Source organism: Pteropus medius, unplaced genomic scaffold (genome assembly GCF_902729225.1).
Source record: "Pteropus medius unplaced genomic scaffold, Ma_sr-lr_union100, whole genome shotgun sequence".
NCBI lineage: Eukaryota > Metazoa > Chordata > Mammalia > Chiroptera > Pteropodidae > Pteropus > Pteropus medius.
The window spans coordinates 16867963-16881384 of NW_024354503.1; the positions used below are offsets into that span (position 1 = coordinate 16867963).

The following is a 13422-nucleotide window of genomic DNA, read 5'->3' on the forward strand; positions in this document are numbered from 1 at the left end:
AGTGGATATCCACACGCAAAAGAATGAATTTGGAAACTTACCTCACACTACATGCAAAAATTAACTCAAAATGAGTCAAAGACCTAAATGTAAGAGCTAGAACTATAAAACTCTTAGAAGAAAACAGGAGTAAATCTTTATGACCTCAAATTAGGCAATGGTTTCTAAGTTATGATACTTAAAGCACAAGTAATCAATTCAAGAAAAAAAAGAGATAAATTAGACTTCATGAAAACTAAATACTTTGTGCTGCAAAACAATACTATCATGGAAGTGAAAAGACAACTCACAGAATGAGAGAAAATATTGGTAAGTCAAATCTCATAAGAATCTAGTATCCAGGATATATGAAAAACTCTTTAAGTTTGACAATAAAAAGGCAAATAACCCAATAAAAAATGGGCAGAGTATTTAAATAGACATTTTTTCCAAGAAGACAGACAAGTGGCCAATAAGCTCATAAAAATGGTCAACATGATTAGTTATTAAGAAAATGCAAATCAACACCACAATGAGATACCACTTTTCATATCCACTAGAATGGCTATAATTAAAAAGACAATTACAAGTGTTGGTGAGGATATGGAAAACTGGAACCCTCACACATTGCAGGTGGGAATGTAAAAAATGTAAAATGGTACAGTAACTTTGGAGAATAGTTTGACAGTCCCTTAAAAGTTAAACAGAGTTTCTATATGACCTAACAATTCCTAGATATATAACCACGAGAATTGAAAACATATGTTCATATAAAACTTATACATGAATATTTATAGTAGCATTGTTCATAATAGCCAAAAATAGAAATAACCCAAATGTCCATTAAGTGATTAATGGATAAACAAAATGTGGCATATCCATACAATGGAATTTTATTCAGCCATAAAAAGGAGTGCTACAACAAGGATGAACCCTGAAAAGACTATGTATGCTAAGCGAAAGAAGTCAGACATAAAAGGCCACAAATTATTCCATTTATATGAAATGTCCAGAATAGATAAATCTACAGAGACAGAAAGTACACTAGTGGTTACTAGGGGTTCGGGGAAGGGGGACTTAGGAATGACTGCTAATGGGCACAGAGTTCCTTTTAGGGTAATAAAAATGTTCTGGAGTTAGTAGTAATGGTCGCTCAACTTTGTGATACACTAAAAGCCACCGAACTGCATACCTTAAAAAGGTGAATTTTATCTTAATAAAATTCTTTAAAAATTGCCAAAGGTAAATAAATGCCAAAACAAACAAACAAACAAACAAACAAACAAAAAAACAAAGGGAAAAGGAAAGTGCAATACAGTATGCCTTTTTAGTACCATTGTGGGAAAGGATACAGTGAAAGGTATAGTGAATATTTACTATTGCTTGCATGTGCATAGAATAATTTTTCAAGGATATACAAGGAAGTAGTAACACAGATCTGGGGAGGGGAACCAGTGGCTAGAGGACAGGAATGGGAAAGACTTTCACTGTTATACACTTTTGTTCCTTTGGAATTTTGTGCCACACAAATGTATTATCTGTTTTTAAATATAAAAATTAAATTGATAGTAATAGCCAACATTTACTGAGTGCTTACTATGTACCAAGTACTGTTCTAGCACTTTATATTTAATTATGAAATGTTCTTTTGCTCTATTTTTAATCCTCATTTACAGAAAAGGAAAGTGAAACATAAAAAAATAAATTCTATGATGAAAGTAACAAAACTAATAAGTAGCAGAGTTAAAATTTGAACTCAGACTATCTGGCTTCTAAGTTCTTTCTCCTGACTACTGCTCTATATTGCCTCTCAGAAATTTAAAACAGTGGAGTACAAGGACTGGGACTGTGGGTGAGAAGGAGAAAGGAAGGAGGGATAAGAGACGGAGGAATGGAAAGGGGAGGAGAAGGGATTTGACGGGGAGGAAGAAGGGTAACAAGAGGAGGGAGAAAAGGGGGAGAAGGAAAGGGGAAGGAGGGTATGTACAGACTAGACAGAATGATTTAAGAGCTAGAACTATAGGAGGGTATGTACAGACTAGACAGAGCAAGTACAGACCTCTCTACTCAAACATCTCCCTGTGGTTCCTTAAAGTTCTGATCTTGGTCATTTGAACAGAATACTGAAGACTGGGTACAGGATAGCTTACTATAGCCTAGGTCTCATGAAAGCCTCTATAGCCTAGTGGTTAAGAGCATAGACTCTGGAATCAAACTGGAGTTAGAATCCCGCTCCACCATATTGTGCCTGTGTTTCTTGGAGTAAAACCTTTCTAAAAAACCTTTCAGTTTCTTCATCTGTAATATGGGGATAAAAAAAGTGCTTGCTTCACAGAGTTGTTATAAAGATTTAAAGAATGTATTTCAAGCACTTAGCAACAGTGCCTGGCACAGAGTAATTGAATGATAAATGGTAGCTATCATAACATTAGTTAACTGCCTCTGTGAACAATAGACGATTGAATTAGAAAGTGTAAAAATCAGTGAGAAGAGCATGCTCTGTGGAAGAAAGATCATCAAACAGATAAAGGCCAAAGAGAGCATCTCCAAAAGGGAAGAATAAAGAAGAGAGCTTGAGTCATATACACTCTGGCAATTTCACAATGTCACACAGGAATGCCCAAAACACACAGTGCAAAGGAGAAATAGATTCCCACTATGTACCTCTCAAAAGATTCTTTGACTTCTTAGCAGCCCATTTCCACACCTGTACCAAAAGAGGGCAACACCAAAGCATTCTCACTGCCAGCCTTCCTTAGGTAATGACAACCTCTTTATTAGGGCTGTGTTTTCTATATGTTAATGGATCCTACCTTATATGAGATAGAATCAGTTCATCTCAAAGCCTCTCAGGCCTCTGGTCTACCCCTGGTTTAAATTTCTCCACGGTTGTGCTAATGACAGTTCAGAGTTAGGAAAGATCTAAGTTTCACACTTCAAAAACATAGGTTTTTATTTTGACAAAGATATAGATAGTGGTGACTGTAAAAGGCTAGTATATTTAATTTGTGCACTATACTGTATCTTAAAAAGGAGAATTTGGGGCATTTCTTTGTGTTATATACAATAAGAGAGTCATGATCCCTTCAGATGATTTTTTTTTTCGTTTCAACATGTACATTCTTGAGTTTCTTCTTCATTCCTATTCTCCACGACATTAGCCACTCTGTCAAATCCTGAAACAGAGAATATCACAAACACAAAGAATGTTCTCAGCAATGACAACTTTAACTGGCGATCCTGGAGAAAGGAAAACACTGCTGGGTCCCAAGGCAAGGAATTGTCTTATTTCCTCTCTTTTTCTTGCCCATATCTTACCATTTACCTTCATAGACATTAGATTGTGATTTCTAAGGCCTTCTTTCTCCCTTAGTGACTATCCAGATACTCCAAGGGAACAATCTAGTTGTTTAAGCTGGGATCAAGGAGTAACTTTCTATGCTTAAGGATTCCGGATGTTGAAACAAAGGTCTAGGAGAAGCTCTTACATTATTTAACAATATAAGGGATCCCTGACTGTTCAGGCTGGGTCCAGCACTAGTAAGAGGACAATAAATACCTCTGAAGCACAGACTAACTCCTTATATCTGTGTGTCCCTTCTTACTCTGGAGGTGATTGCTTGTGTGTAAGAATCTGAGACTATCTTTATGTCTCTCAGACAAGGGTTCCAGGAAGGAATGCTTACTCTGTATTCTTAAATTTCCTTCAGTGGAGTTGACTTCCTCCAAGAATTCTCTCTCTTCCCAAATCTTAATCAGGCAGGTGTCAAAAGGTCTGAAGATGTTAGTCAAGGACATGGATTCTCTCTTTCCATATCTCATTACAGAGGCTTTAAGGTCAGAGACCCACTGATGATAGACAGGGCAGGTCACACATCGACAGAAGAACTCCTTAAAGTACTGAAAAGAAAGGTCCGTGAGCTCAGGGATCAGGACCTTCTCCCCCCGATCTACACTATACCAGAACTTACAGCAGTCCCCACTCAGCATAACCACTCAGGGCTGGGGAAACAGGAGGGGCTACTGATGGCAAAGTAGGCCCAGACACTTGGTTTGAGGTACAGAGGGACTGGAATGTCTTAGACTTGGAAGGCTGTAGTGAGATATATCAAATTATAATGTTTTAATGGTATTGGGTAGTAGCCGTGCAAAAACTTCAACCTTTGGAATCCAGTCCTGATACACATACAAGAATATCTGAGAGGGTCCATGTGGTAAGTGGAAAGACTTTCTAGGTGGAGAAACAAAAAGGGTTCCAGGGTGAAAAGAGACAGAGGCAGCAAAGAGAAGAATGAGGGAAAGATGTAGCTGTCAGGAGTAGCACAGGGTCAAAGTATAACTTAGGTGTTAGTTGAAGGACAGAGGAGAAACAGTACCTTGAGGATTTGATTGTGAGTCTCTGGGGGAATATGCATGAAGACATCCTCTGGCATTTTCTGTAAAATTAGCACGTGGCACTCTAGGAATCGGACAAAGCCATGTGAACCAAACAGTGAGGCATTGGTTCTTTTCACCAACTGGCGAGCCTTGCAGAAGTGATGCTCAAACAGGCTCCACTGTGAGTCCTGGGCAAACCTGGAGGGAAAGAATAACAGCTCTCAGCTCTGTCCTCTGCTTAACAACCATGGCTCTTTCACAGAGCCATCATTTCTTTAAGGCTCCAAGACCTCCTGCATAGTTAAGAATTGTGATGCTGGAAAGTAGCCAAGGCTACTAACTCACATGCAAGAAGACCACTGATATTGAGCCTTGCCATAGGTTATCTAGCACTTAAATGTAACCCTAAACTTAACCCTCAACCTATAGATCTAAACCTGTTAATGGACAAGAATAAAAGAAGAATTCTTCTAATAAGAAAGTAGCAGGGATAGGAGGTGAAAGGTCTTCAGAAGTGGGTTAGAGATGTGAAATAGTTCTGCCTAGAGGGGTCAAAGGTGATAGCTTAAACAATTTCATGGGGTCCTTAAATTTCTACCCTTTCCCATAGACCCAGAGTAAGACTCTGGTATCCCATATTACCACATGGCCAGAGAGGAGTGGACCCCCAGCATGACATTGCTCTGAGAGGTTAGAATGCAGTTGTGCTCATAGTGCTGAATGAAACTCAGACACTCCTCAAAGGGCCGACACAACAATCCTGTGGACAGAGAAGGCAACCAGATTAGTTAGTAAAGCTGTCCACGTAGGAACCTGTATAGAAGAAGGTGTGTGGTACAGGGGAGGAGACAATATCTGAAAGGTGGATACCCTGAATCACAATGTGGTTCCTATACTTTATGGAGCCAGGGACTAGGAGCAGAGGCCATGCCAGAAGGACATGCTCCTGACTGTCTGTGCTCCAAACCTACGTCCTTATCTGAGGTCTGAATCCCTCAGGAGTACAATAGAGCCTTGCACAAGATGTACCTTTTCCATAGAGCAGCAGATCCAAGCAAGCAGAATAGAAGCAGGCCAGGCTAAGGACTTCATGGCCCTGGGAAATGAGCTCCCACTGACTCTCCAGCACGTGGACACACAGGTCAAATCTGCCAAGAGACAGAGTCACTGGGTCCAGCTAGAGAGTTAGGAGGATGGTTCAGGAGAGGAGGAGATCTTACACCTTCAAAGCAGCCTAACGTTCCCTGGATCTCCTCCCCATAGCTCTATTTATATAGAGAGCATCTGTGCCTGGGAACAGAGCTGTCTCTAAACAAAGGAAGTAGGGAAATGCCTCTGAGACAGTTTTGAGGGTCTCGAACTACTGCAATTCTCTATCTCCCTAAAGAAAAAGAAAAGAAAAGAAAAAAGAGTATGTAGCAGCTCAGACTCTGCACTTTCTACTCCAGACCCTTACACTTAAGACAATGTTTCCTGTAGTGACTAGAGAAGAGACAGCTCTGGTTGTGGAAATGAACAGCTTCTCCCTCTCCACTCCAAATCCTCTGAGAGATCATACCCTCCCCTCTTAGGCAACATATACAAGTGACAGAAAATGATCTTAATACTTTTTCTTCAGAAATGCAGATCTGAAGAGAACTGAGAGAACCAGATTCTCCAGAGCTGGTTTCCTGAGGTATCTGCATATCTCACAAGCTTGAAAACCTAAGGAGGTAAAAGAGCATTGTGTGAGGTCTAGCTGTGAGCCTGGCCTCCCTAAAAGCCCAAGGCCCCCCAGCCCCAAGCCCCATTACCCAGCTTGATGGAGAAGTCAAGATGGCCGAGGCAGAGTTTGGTGTAGGCCAAGGCCTGCATAAGCTGAGCTGTGGCAAACAATCCCTCCCTGGAGAACCAACATAGGCTGCTTTTCTGAATGGCTATCTGCTCACAGTGCAGCCACTGCTCCCTGTCACCCATGTTCTGAGAGAACTGGGAGAGAGCCACATAGGTAGAGACAACCTGCGGGGCAACAAACATGGGGCAAGATATTCTGAGCGTACATTCATGCTACATTTCCATCTTGTCCTTTTCTTGCGTAAGTGTTCTCTCTGGTGCCTTCCTGCTCACTCAGTCAGGACTCCTGGTGTCGCTGCCACTCACCTCCACCCCAGCTATGACAACATGCACCTTCTCACCCCTACATACCTAATTTGATCATTCTCACTGCCTGTTCTTTAAACAAACCACTTTCTCTACCTGCCCCTCTTCTTTTTTTCCAATCCAAGCCTTTCCCTTTCAAAACACTGGCCAAAACTCTTCCATGTTTTCTCTAATTAAGGACTCTGATTCTTGCTCTTAGAGCTCTTCAGAACTGCTGCTGTATCTCTGTAATAACTACATGCACATTTGATGTAGTTTATGACTTCCTTCTTGAAACACTGTTTTCACTAGGTTTGCAGGACACCACACTCTCTTGGTTTTCTTCCTGTCTCTCTGCAACTTCTTAGGTTCTTTTGCTGGTTTCTCATGACTCTGATCTCTTTACGTTGGAGCTGTTAACTCAGTCCTTGGACCTTTTCTCATACCCTTGGTGATATCACTTAGTCATGGCTATAAATAACATTTACACACTGATGATTCCATATTCCTATTTCCATCCCAGACCTCTCCCGTGAACCTCACACTTACATTTTCAACTGCCTACTCAGCATCTCCACCTAGATGTCTAATGGACATCTCGAATTAAACAAATCTGGCTCCCAATCTTCCCTCAAATCTCTTTGTTCTGCAAACTTCCCCATCCCAATTAAGAGCATCTCTACCCCTTTAGAAGTCCAGATTGCAAATCTTGGGATTATCCTTGACTCTTCTCTCTCCCATGACCTCTCCCATGAACTGACCTATGAATGAATCCCGATGGCTCTCTCTTGACAGAAGACCCCATTTCTTCTGACATCACAATAATCCAAGCCAACCATCTCTTGCCTGTATTAATGCAATAGCTTCTTAACTGGTCTCCCTGCATCCTCTCTTGCCCCTTCAGTTTATTCTCAATATAGTAGTCAGAATGAACTTATTAAAATATAAGTAGATCTTGTCACTCTTCTCAGAACCCAGTAATGCCTTTCCATCTTCTTGAGCGAAAGAGAGCGAGAAAGTGAGCAAGCGAGAGATACTAAAATTAGGAAGACACATTTCTCTTCCTTCTTTTTTCTTAAGTCAGCAATTCTAATCCTTTGTTAGATCACGAACTTCTTTGAGAATCTAATGAAAGCTATGACCCCTTCCCTACTCCCACTCCACTCCCCAAATGCTCTTTTGAACAAACAGAAAGTTCTAAATTCAGTTCAGGAAGTTCACAGATAGCCTCATGCTTGGAAAACCCATCTATAAACTGCAAGTTGAGAAATCCTAGTCAAACATATGATCAGTGGTATCCTGTTAAGTCTGGGCTATTGTGGAACCATGCAAAAGCCAAGAACCTTGCAGAGTCTCTCTTCCTGGCATTACAGGTTTCTGAGTGAGGTGTGGAGGTAAAGCAGGTACTTGTTTACCTGGGCTTCATTTGCGAACTCTTCGGCTGAATTCTTCTGCATAAGAGCAGCCAAGCAGGCAAACCTGCGGCTGCTGGCTGTGGCCTCCAGGTTATAGAGCTGCCAGAGCAGGGAGAGGCAGTGCACCTGCTGCTGCAGGGCTGCCAACTTCTTCTTACTATCGTGAAGCAGAGGGTGGTTAGCATATCCTTATTCTTTACCAGTGCCCAACCACCCCTTCCTTCTCCCCTCCAAAGAAATCCAAGGCTACTCACCACGGGGCCATCTACATACTTCCAAACTCAGAAATATTTCTGGGATCTCACTACTTCTAACCCCAGATGCCTTTTAACTCTTGACCAGGAAGAGTTCAGACAGGTTTTTAAAGAAGCTTTATTCTTTGAGTTGCTTTTTGGTTGAATATATTTCCTATAAATTATTATAGCTCAATAACTAGGTAGCAATTTTGTTTTTATATATCAGAGAATATTAAATTGCTACCTAGTTATATATCTCTATCTATCTATCTATCTATCTATCTATCTATCTATCTATCTATCTCTCTCTCTCTCTCTCTCTCTCTCTCTCTCTCTCTCTCTCTCTTCCATCTATCTATCTATCTATCTATGTATCATCTATCTATCTATCTAATCATCTATCTTTGAAAGAGACAGGGTAACACAACACTCTGAAAACAAAAGTCCTCATTCTGTTACATTTAATTGGCCAGGGCAGTAAGATAGAACTAGAACTGCCTGTGATATGGTTGAAAAGAGGAGTCTTAGGTCAATATGGCAAAACTCTAGTCTAGGTCCTAGTTTAGTTCTCTGTGGCCCTAAAAGAGACCAGGGCAAGTTGACCAGGCTTCTCACTTCTCACTAGGGTTGTTAGGAGGTTGGTTCATGGAACAGGAATGCCAATATTTTTCCAAGAATGTTTGGAAAAGGACACCGAACCAGGTCCAAGGGAAATTCCTTTTCAGCAGTCGAAGGCCTTGCCTAGCCAGTTTTTTGGCCAAGGTGATCTGTCCCATGTTGAAACAGACCTGAGATGGGAAAATAAGAATAGTAATGTAAATGTGGGAAGAGTACTGTGGACAAGGTTCTGGATATAACACACTAGCTCCTTCATTTTGGGATGTGTACTTGGGGTCACTGAGGTGCTAGGATGAGCTGAGTTGGAGCAAAGCCTAGCTACAGACACAAGCACCAGTAGGACCATGAACAAGTAAAGTACTGAGGGAATAGGATTAAGGAGAAAGCACCCTCCTTTTTCATCTCCCATACATTTGTCAGTGAGCATTAGAGAAAGGCCATGATTTAGAAAGTGATGCTTCTAGGCTGAGATGGAATTATCATTTGGGCAGATATTCAGATGTTTCAGATGACACAGAAAGCATCTGAAATATCACCACATCCTTTCTTCCTAAACAGGTTGCACCACCATAGTGATGTGGGGTAGGAGGTAAGGAACTACCTTGAGGTAATCGTATACCTTCACAACTAAAGCTAAATCCTCCAAGAAAGTGATCAAGTCTATGGTGATTCCAGAACAATCATGGGAAGACTGTACAATAACTTCTTACAGAGGAAAAGAAAAATTTAACTTTGCTCCAAAGACCTCTTGGTGCAAGCACAAATAATGCAATACTGTGGACAACTCTAACATTCCTTTTGTTCAAAGGCATATATACATTAATTTTACTCTCCAAACCAGATTATCTTAAGGTTTATATAAAAATTAATTTTTATATTCTTAATTTTAAAAAATTTTAAAGCTCAGCTCTCTAACAAAACATCCCCACAGTTTTAGAGAATCATTATTTCTAAACTGCTAAATAATTATCCTAACACAATATGTTCTGTTGGATTTAATAGTAATGAGGCTAAGAGAAGTTGCTGAGCTGTCCCGAGTTATTCCTACACAATAATAAATAAGTTTACTCCCACACGTCATTTGAAAACAAAGTATCTCATGTCATGCTTTCCCCAGAGTTTCTGTTTGTTACACAAATCTCATTTCCTGCAGAAATGTGTTATAAATGATATATAACTGTCTCTTAAAAAAAGCAAGATAAAAGGAAGGAGAAGACTATATACATGTATGTATGCTGAGCCCTCTGGTAGAACACACTGAGACACATAACACTGGGGAGGAGGCATAGTAGCTGAGTGACGGGATTGGGGACACTTTCAACTGTGTTTTTTTTATTTCTAGCTTTATTGAGATATATTTGACACATAACATTGTGTAAGTTTAGATGGGCAAGGTAATTTTTTTTATTGAGATGTGACTGGCATTTAACATTGTATTAGTTTTAATTGTACAACATAATGATTCTGACATATGTGTGTACTGCAGAATCACCACCATAATTTTAGTTAATGTCCGTCACCATACATAATTACACTTTTCTTGTGGTGAGAACTTTAAGAATTACTCTCTTGGCAACTTTCAAATATACAATATAGTATTATTAACTATAGTCACCATACTGTACATTCCATCTCCAGGACTTATTTCTCTTATAACTAGAAGTTTGTATCTTCTGTCTACCTTCACCTATTTTTCCCACCTTGCCCCAACATAAATTAGCTTATATGTACTCCGATGGACAAAGGATAAGACTAGACAATTCATAGAAAAATCAATGACCAATAAACGTATAAAAATAATGTATCTTATTAAGAAACACATACCAAAATACAATATAACTTTCATCTATGCATTAGCAAGTTTTAAGAAAACTAATAATATCTGATGTTGGTAAGGCTGTGAAGAAAAGGAAAAAACTTGAAATTATATATTTTTGGTGGACAATTTGGCAATATATTTACTAAATGTAAAATCATTCATATCTTCTGCGTTAGTATTTCTACCTGCGGAAATTTCTCTTACAGAAACACTCTTAGAAAGGAAGAAAGAGATATTTACAAGTATATTCACCGTGGCAATGCTTATTATAACCTGAGATGAGAGTAACCTAAATGTACATGAAGAAGGGAATAGTTAAGTAAACTCTGATATGTGCATACAATAGAGTAGTTGGCAGCTATAACTGTGATTAGATGTAGATCAATGTGCAAATATATTCAATTTATAAAATAGTATATTTAATAGTATATTCAATACTATTAAAAGTCAGCTACAGAAGAAAATGAGCAATATAATTCTATTTTAAAAACAACAAAAACAATAACGATATGACTATGGGTATATAGCCGGTGGAATTTGAACCAAATCACTAACTATGCTGGGGGTGGCATGGGATTAGTAAGGGCTCTTTCACTTTTTATGTACTATACATTTTTATGTTTTGAATTTGTGTATCTTTTATCACATTACCACATTTATAACTGCACACACACAAAGAGGGATTTTTATAAGAAATAATAGGGTAACCCTCAAGGACAAATAACCCAAACTTCAAGGTCACCCTCTGCCCTCACCTCTGACTGAAGACGGCAGAAAGTGGCCTCCTCAAACTGACAGATCTTCACCTTGTGCTTTTTCAAAAATGAGAATGTGGAGGGTTGACCCAGGAGACTACTTGCCTTCCTCAAATAAAAGAAGGCCTGCAAACAAGACAAGAGATAGATGGATTAGGATTCAGATGATGCTAGGGGTGCGGTAAGGGTAAAGGCGGGAGTAAGGTTATGATGAGGGTAAAGATTTGCATTTGAATTAGGTTGGATTCCAAGTTAGAAGGGGCGAGCTGGACTGCACACGCAGGGGTCGGCGCAGGGCACAGGGCTCGGCCGGGCTAGAAGAGTCTGTGCTCTTTCACTACCACATTCTGTTTACGTTTTCTCCTGAAGTCCTTCCAGCTCCTTTCTCTCTCCTATTTTCTTCCACTTTTTATTCCAGGTTACTTGATAGTAAGAAATCCCAAATGAATTTCCCAAGTAAAAGAGCTCAGCCAAGGGCAGAGAGCAGAGCTTGCTCACCATGTAATTATCTGACAGGTCCAAGGAGGCAGCGGCAGCCTCCAGCAGGTAATAAAATGCACAGGTGGTTTCTCCAATGACCAAGCAGTGCTGGGTGAGAGGTGAGAGCACTAACTTCAGGATTTCCTCACAGTGACAGGGCTTCATGGTCAACATGTCTTTCTCAGGGCTGGTCTGAGCCAGCTTCTCGGTCACTTGATCCAGGAACTCTTCTTCTGTTCTTTGTGGAGAGAAGATGAAGAACTGAGAGTGGCCAGGAAGTAGCTGCTTTTGTAGGGCATTACCAGTTCTCCAAGCCACTTTTTCCAGGAAGCTTTCCTTTATAATTCATTAATTCTATGTCTATCCTTCTTCTCCATCTCTCTATAAGTTTTTGAAAGTCAGTGACCAGATCTATAATGGCAAAGCCCTACGATGAACTTTTAAAAACCTAAAGCCAATCTAAGTATTTCATAAACTAAAAGGAGGAGTGACCATACCTGAAGAGTAAACTAACGACGTGTCAAATAAAAACATAAAAGTGATACAAAGCAATAAGTAACAATCCATTTATCTATTAGTATATTTGAACTTTGTTATGGCACATTCGAATATTATTTTATCAACCATCACCATCTTATTATACAACAACCCTGTCATTCAGGCAGGCAAACATTATCTCCCTCTTACAGATGAAGAAATTGAGGCTTTGAGAGCTTAAGTGATATATATGGCCTCATAGCTATTAAGCAGAACCGAAACTAAAGTTCACCTCTATGACTGCTAGTTCAGTGCACTTTCCACAGGTGCCACAAATACAAAAGGGGTCAGGTCTCTCTGAGACAGAATGATCGAAAAAGTGGGCACTGAGGAGGGCTTTCTGATCAAAAATGGTGATCATTCCGATAAGTGGAAAGATGTGGAGGCCACTTAGTATTTTAAAAAGGGAGAAATGTTGAGTCAGCCACACAGATAAGTGTGGAGGTGATTTATGTCAAATACAAATAGATTTCTGTTTGAAAACTAGGATATCAAGTTGGATAAGAGAAATAGGAAACTACAGAATGGCTGGTGAACTCAAGGTAGGGACATTTAAAATCGATGGGATAGGCATTCGAAAGTCAGAAGGTACATAGTTTGGAAATACAAATTCGTTTTAATTTCAACTGGGGTCAAGAATAATTGAGAAGGCAAATTTCTAGCTGAAAAAAATCTATATATGCAATGCATTTAAGAGCTATTAAAGTTTTTCTTAACCACTAAGAAATAATTTTTCTACAAAGAATCAAAAATTGCTTTTTGAAATCTCTATTAACTTGAATTTTGGGCTGAGTGAAAGAGTCGCTACTTTTGGGTGGTCCTGCAGGTGAGGTAAGTGCTCTCAGTTTAATGGTCATCTGTGTCTCACTTTCTGGCCCGCTCCATGCCCATTCTCGGCATCGCTATCTACCTGCAGTGTTCATTTGTGAAGGCCTCCTGACTTCTGGATGGTTTTGTCTGGAAATGAAAACTATCTGTAGGGAGAAAAAGATGATTATCTTTAATTACTCATGCTCGTATTAACTGAGGACATTTTAAATTCCTGACTACCTTTCCTCTGCAGCTTAGTTCAGGACCTAACTGCTTCC

General features: G+C 39.7%; 1 protein-coding gene across 1 annotated transcript in view; it reads right to left on the bottom strand.

The window, feature by feature from the left end:
* Nucleotides 1-3711: 3711 nt before the first annotated feature.
* Nucleotides 3712-13422, bottom strand: part of LOC120596168 (adenylate cyclase type 10-like) — a 38627-nt gene continuing 28916 nt past the window's right edge. The window contains exons 21-32 of the mRNA XM_039854547.1: nucleotides 13245-13308; nucleotides 11816-12035; nucleotides 11318-11443; nucleotides 8741-8913; nucleotides 7890-8046; nucleotides 6150-6354; nucleotides 5964-6060; nucleotides 5386-5504; nucleotides 4999-5116; nucleotides 4356-4554; nucleotides 3951-4072; nucleotides 3712-3879 (exon numbers count right to left, since the gene is read on the bottom strand). Of these exons, the coding sequence (XP_039710481.1) occupies nucleotides 3849-3879; nucleotides 3951-4072; nucleotides 4356-4554; nucleotides 4999-5116; nucleotides 5386-5504; nucleotides 5964-6060; nucleotides 6150-6354; nucleotides 7890-8046; nucleotides 8741-8913; nucleotides 11318-11443; nucleotides 11816-12035; nucleotides 13245-13308 (1631 nt within the window). The 3' untranslated portion in view covers nucleotides 3712-3848. The remainder of the gene's footprint in view (nucleotides 3880-3950; nucleotides 4073-4355; nucleotides 4555-4998; nucleotides 5117-5385; nucleotides 5505-5963; nucleotides 6061-6149; nucleotides 6355-7889; nucleotides 8047-8740; nucleotides 8914-11317; nucleotides 11444-11815; nucleotides 12036-13244; nucleotides 13309-13422) is intronic.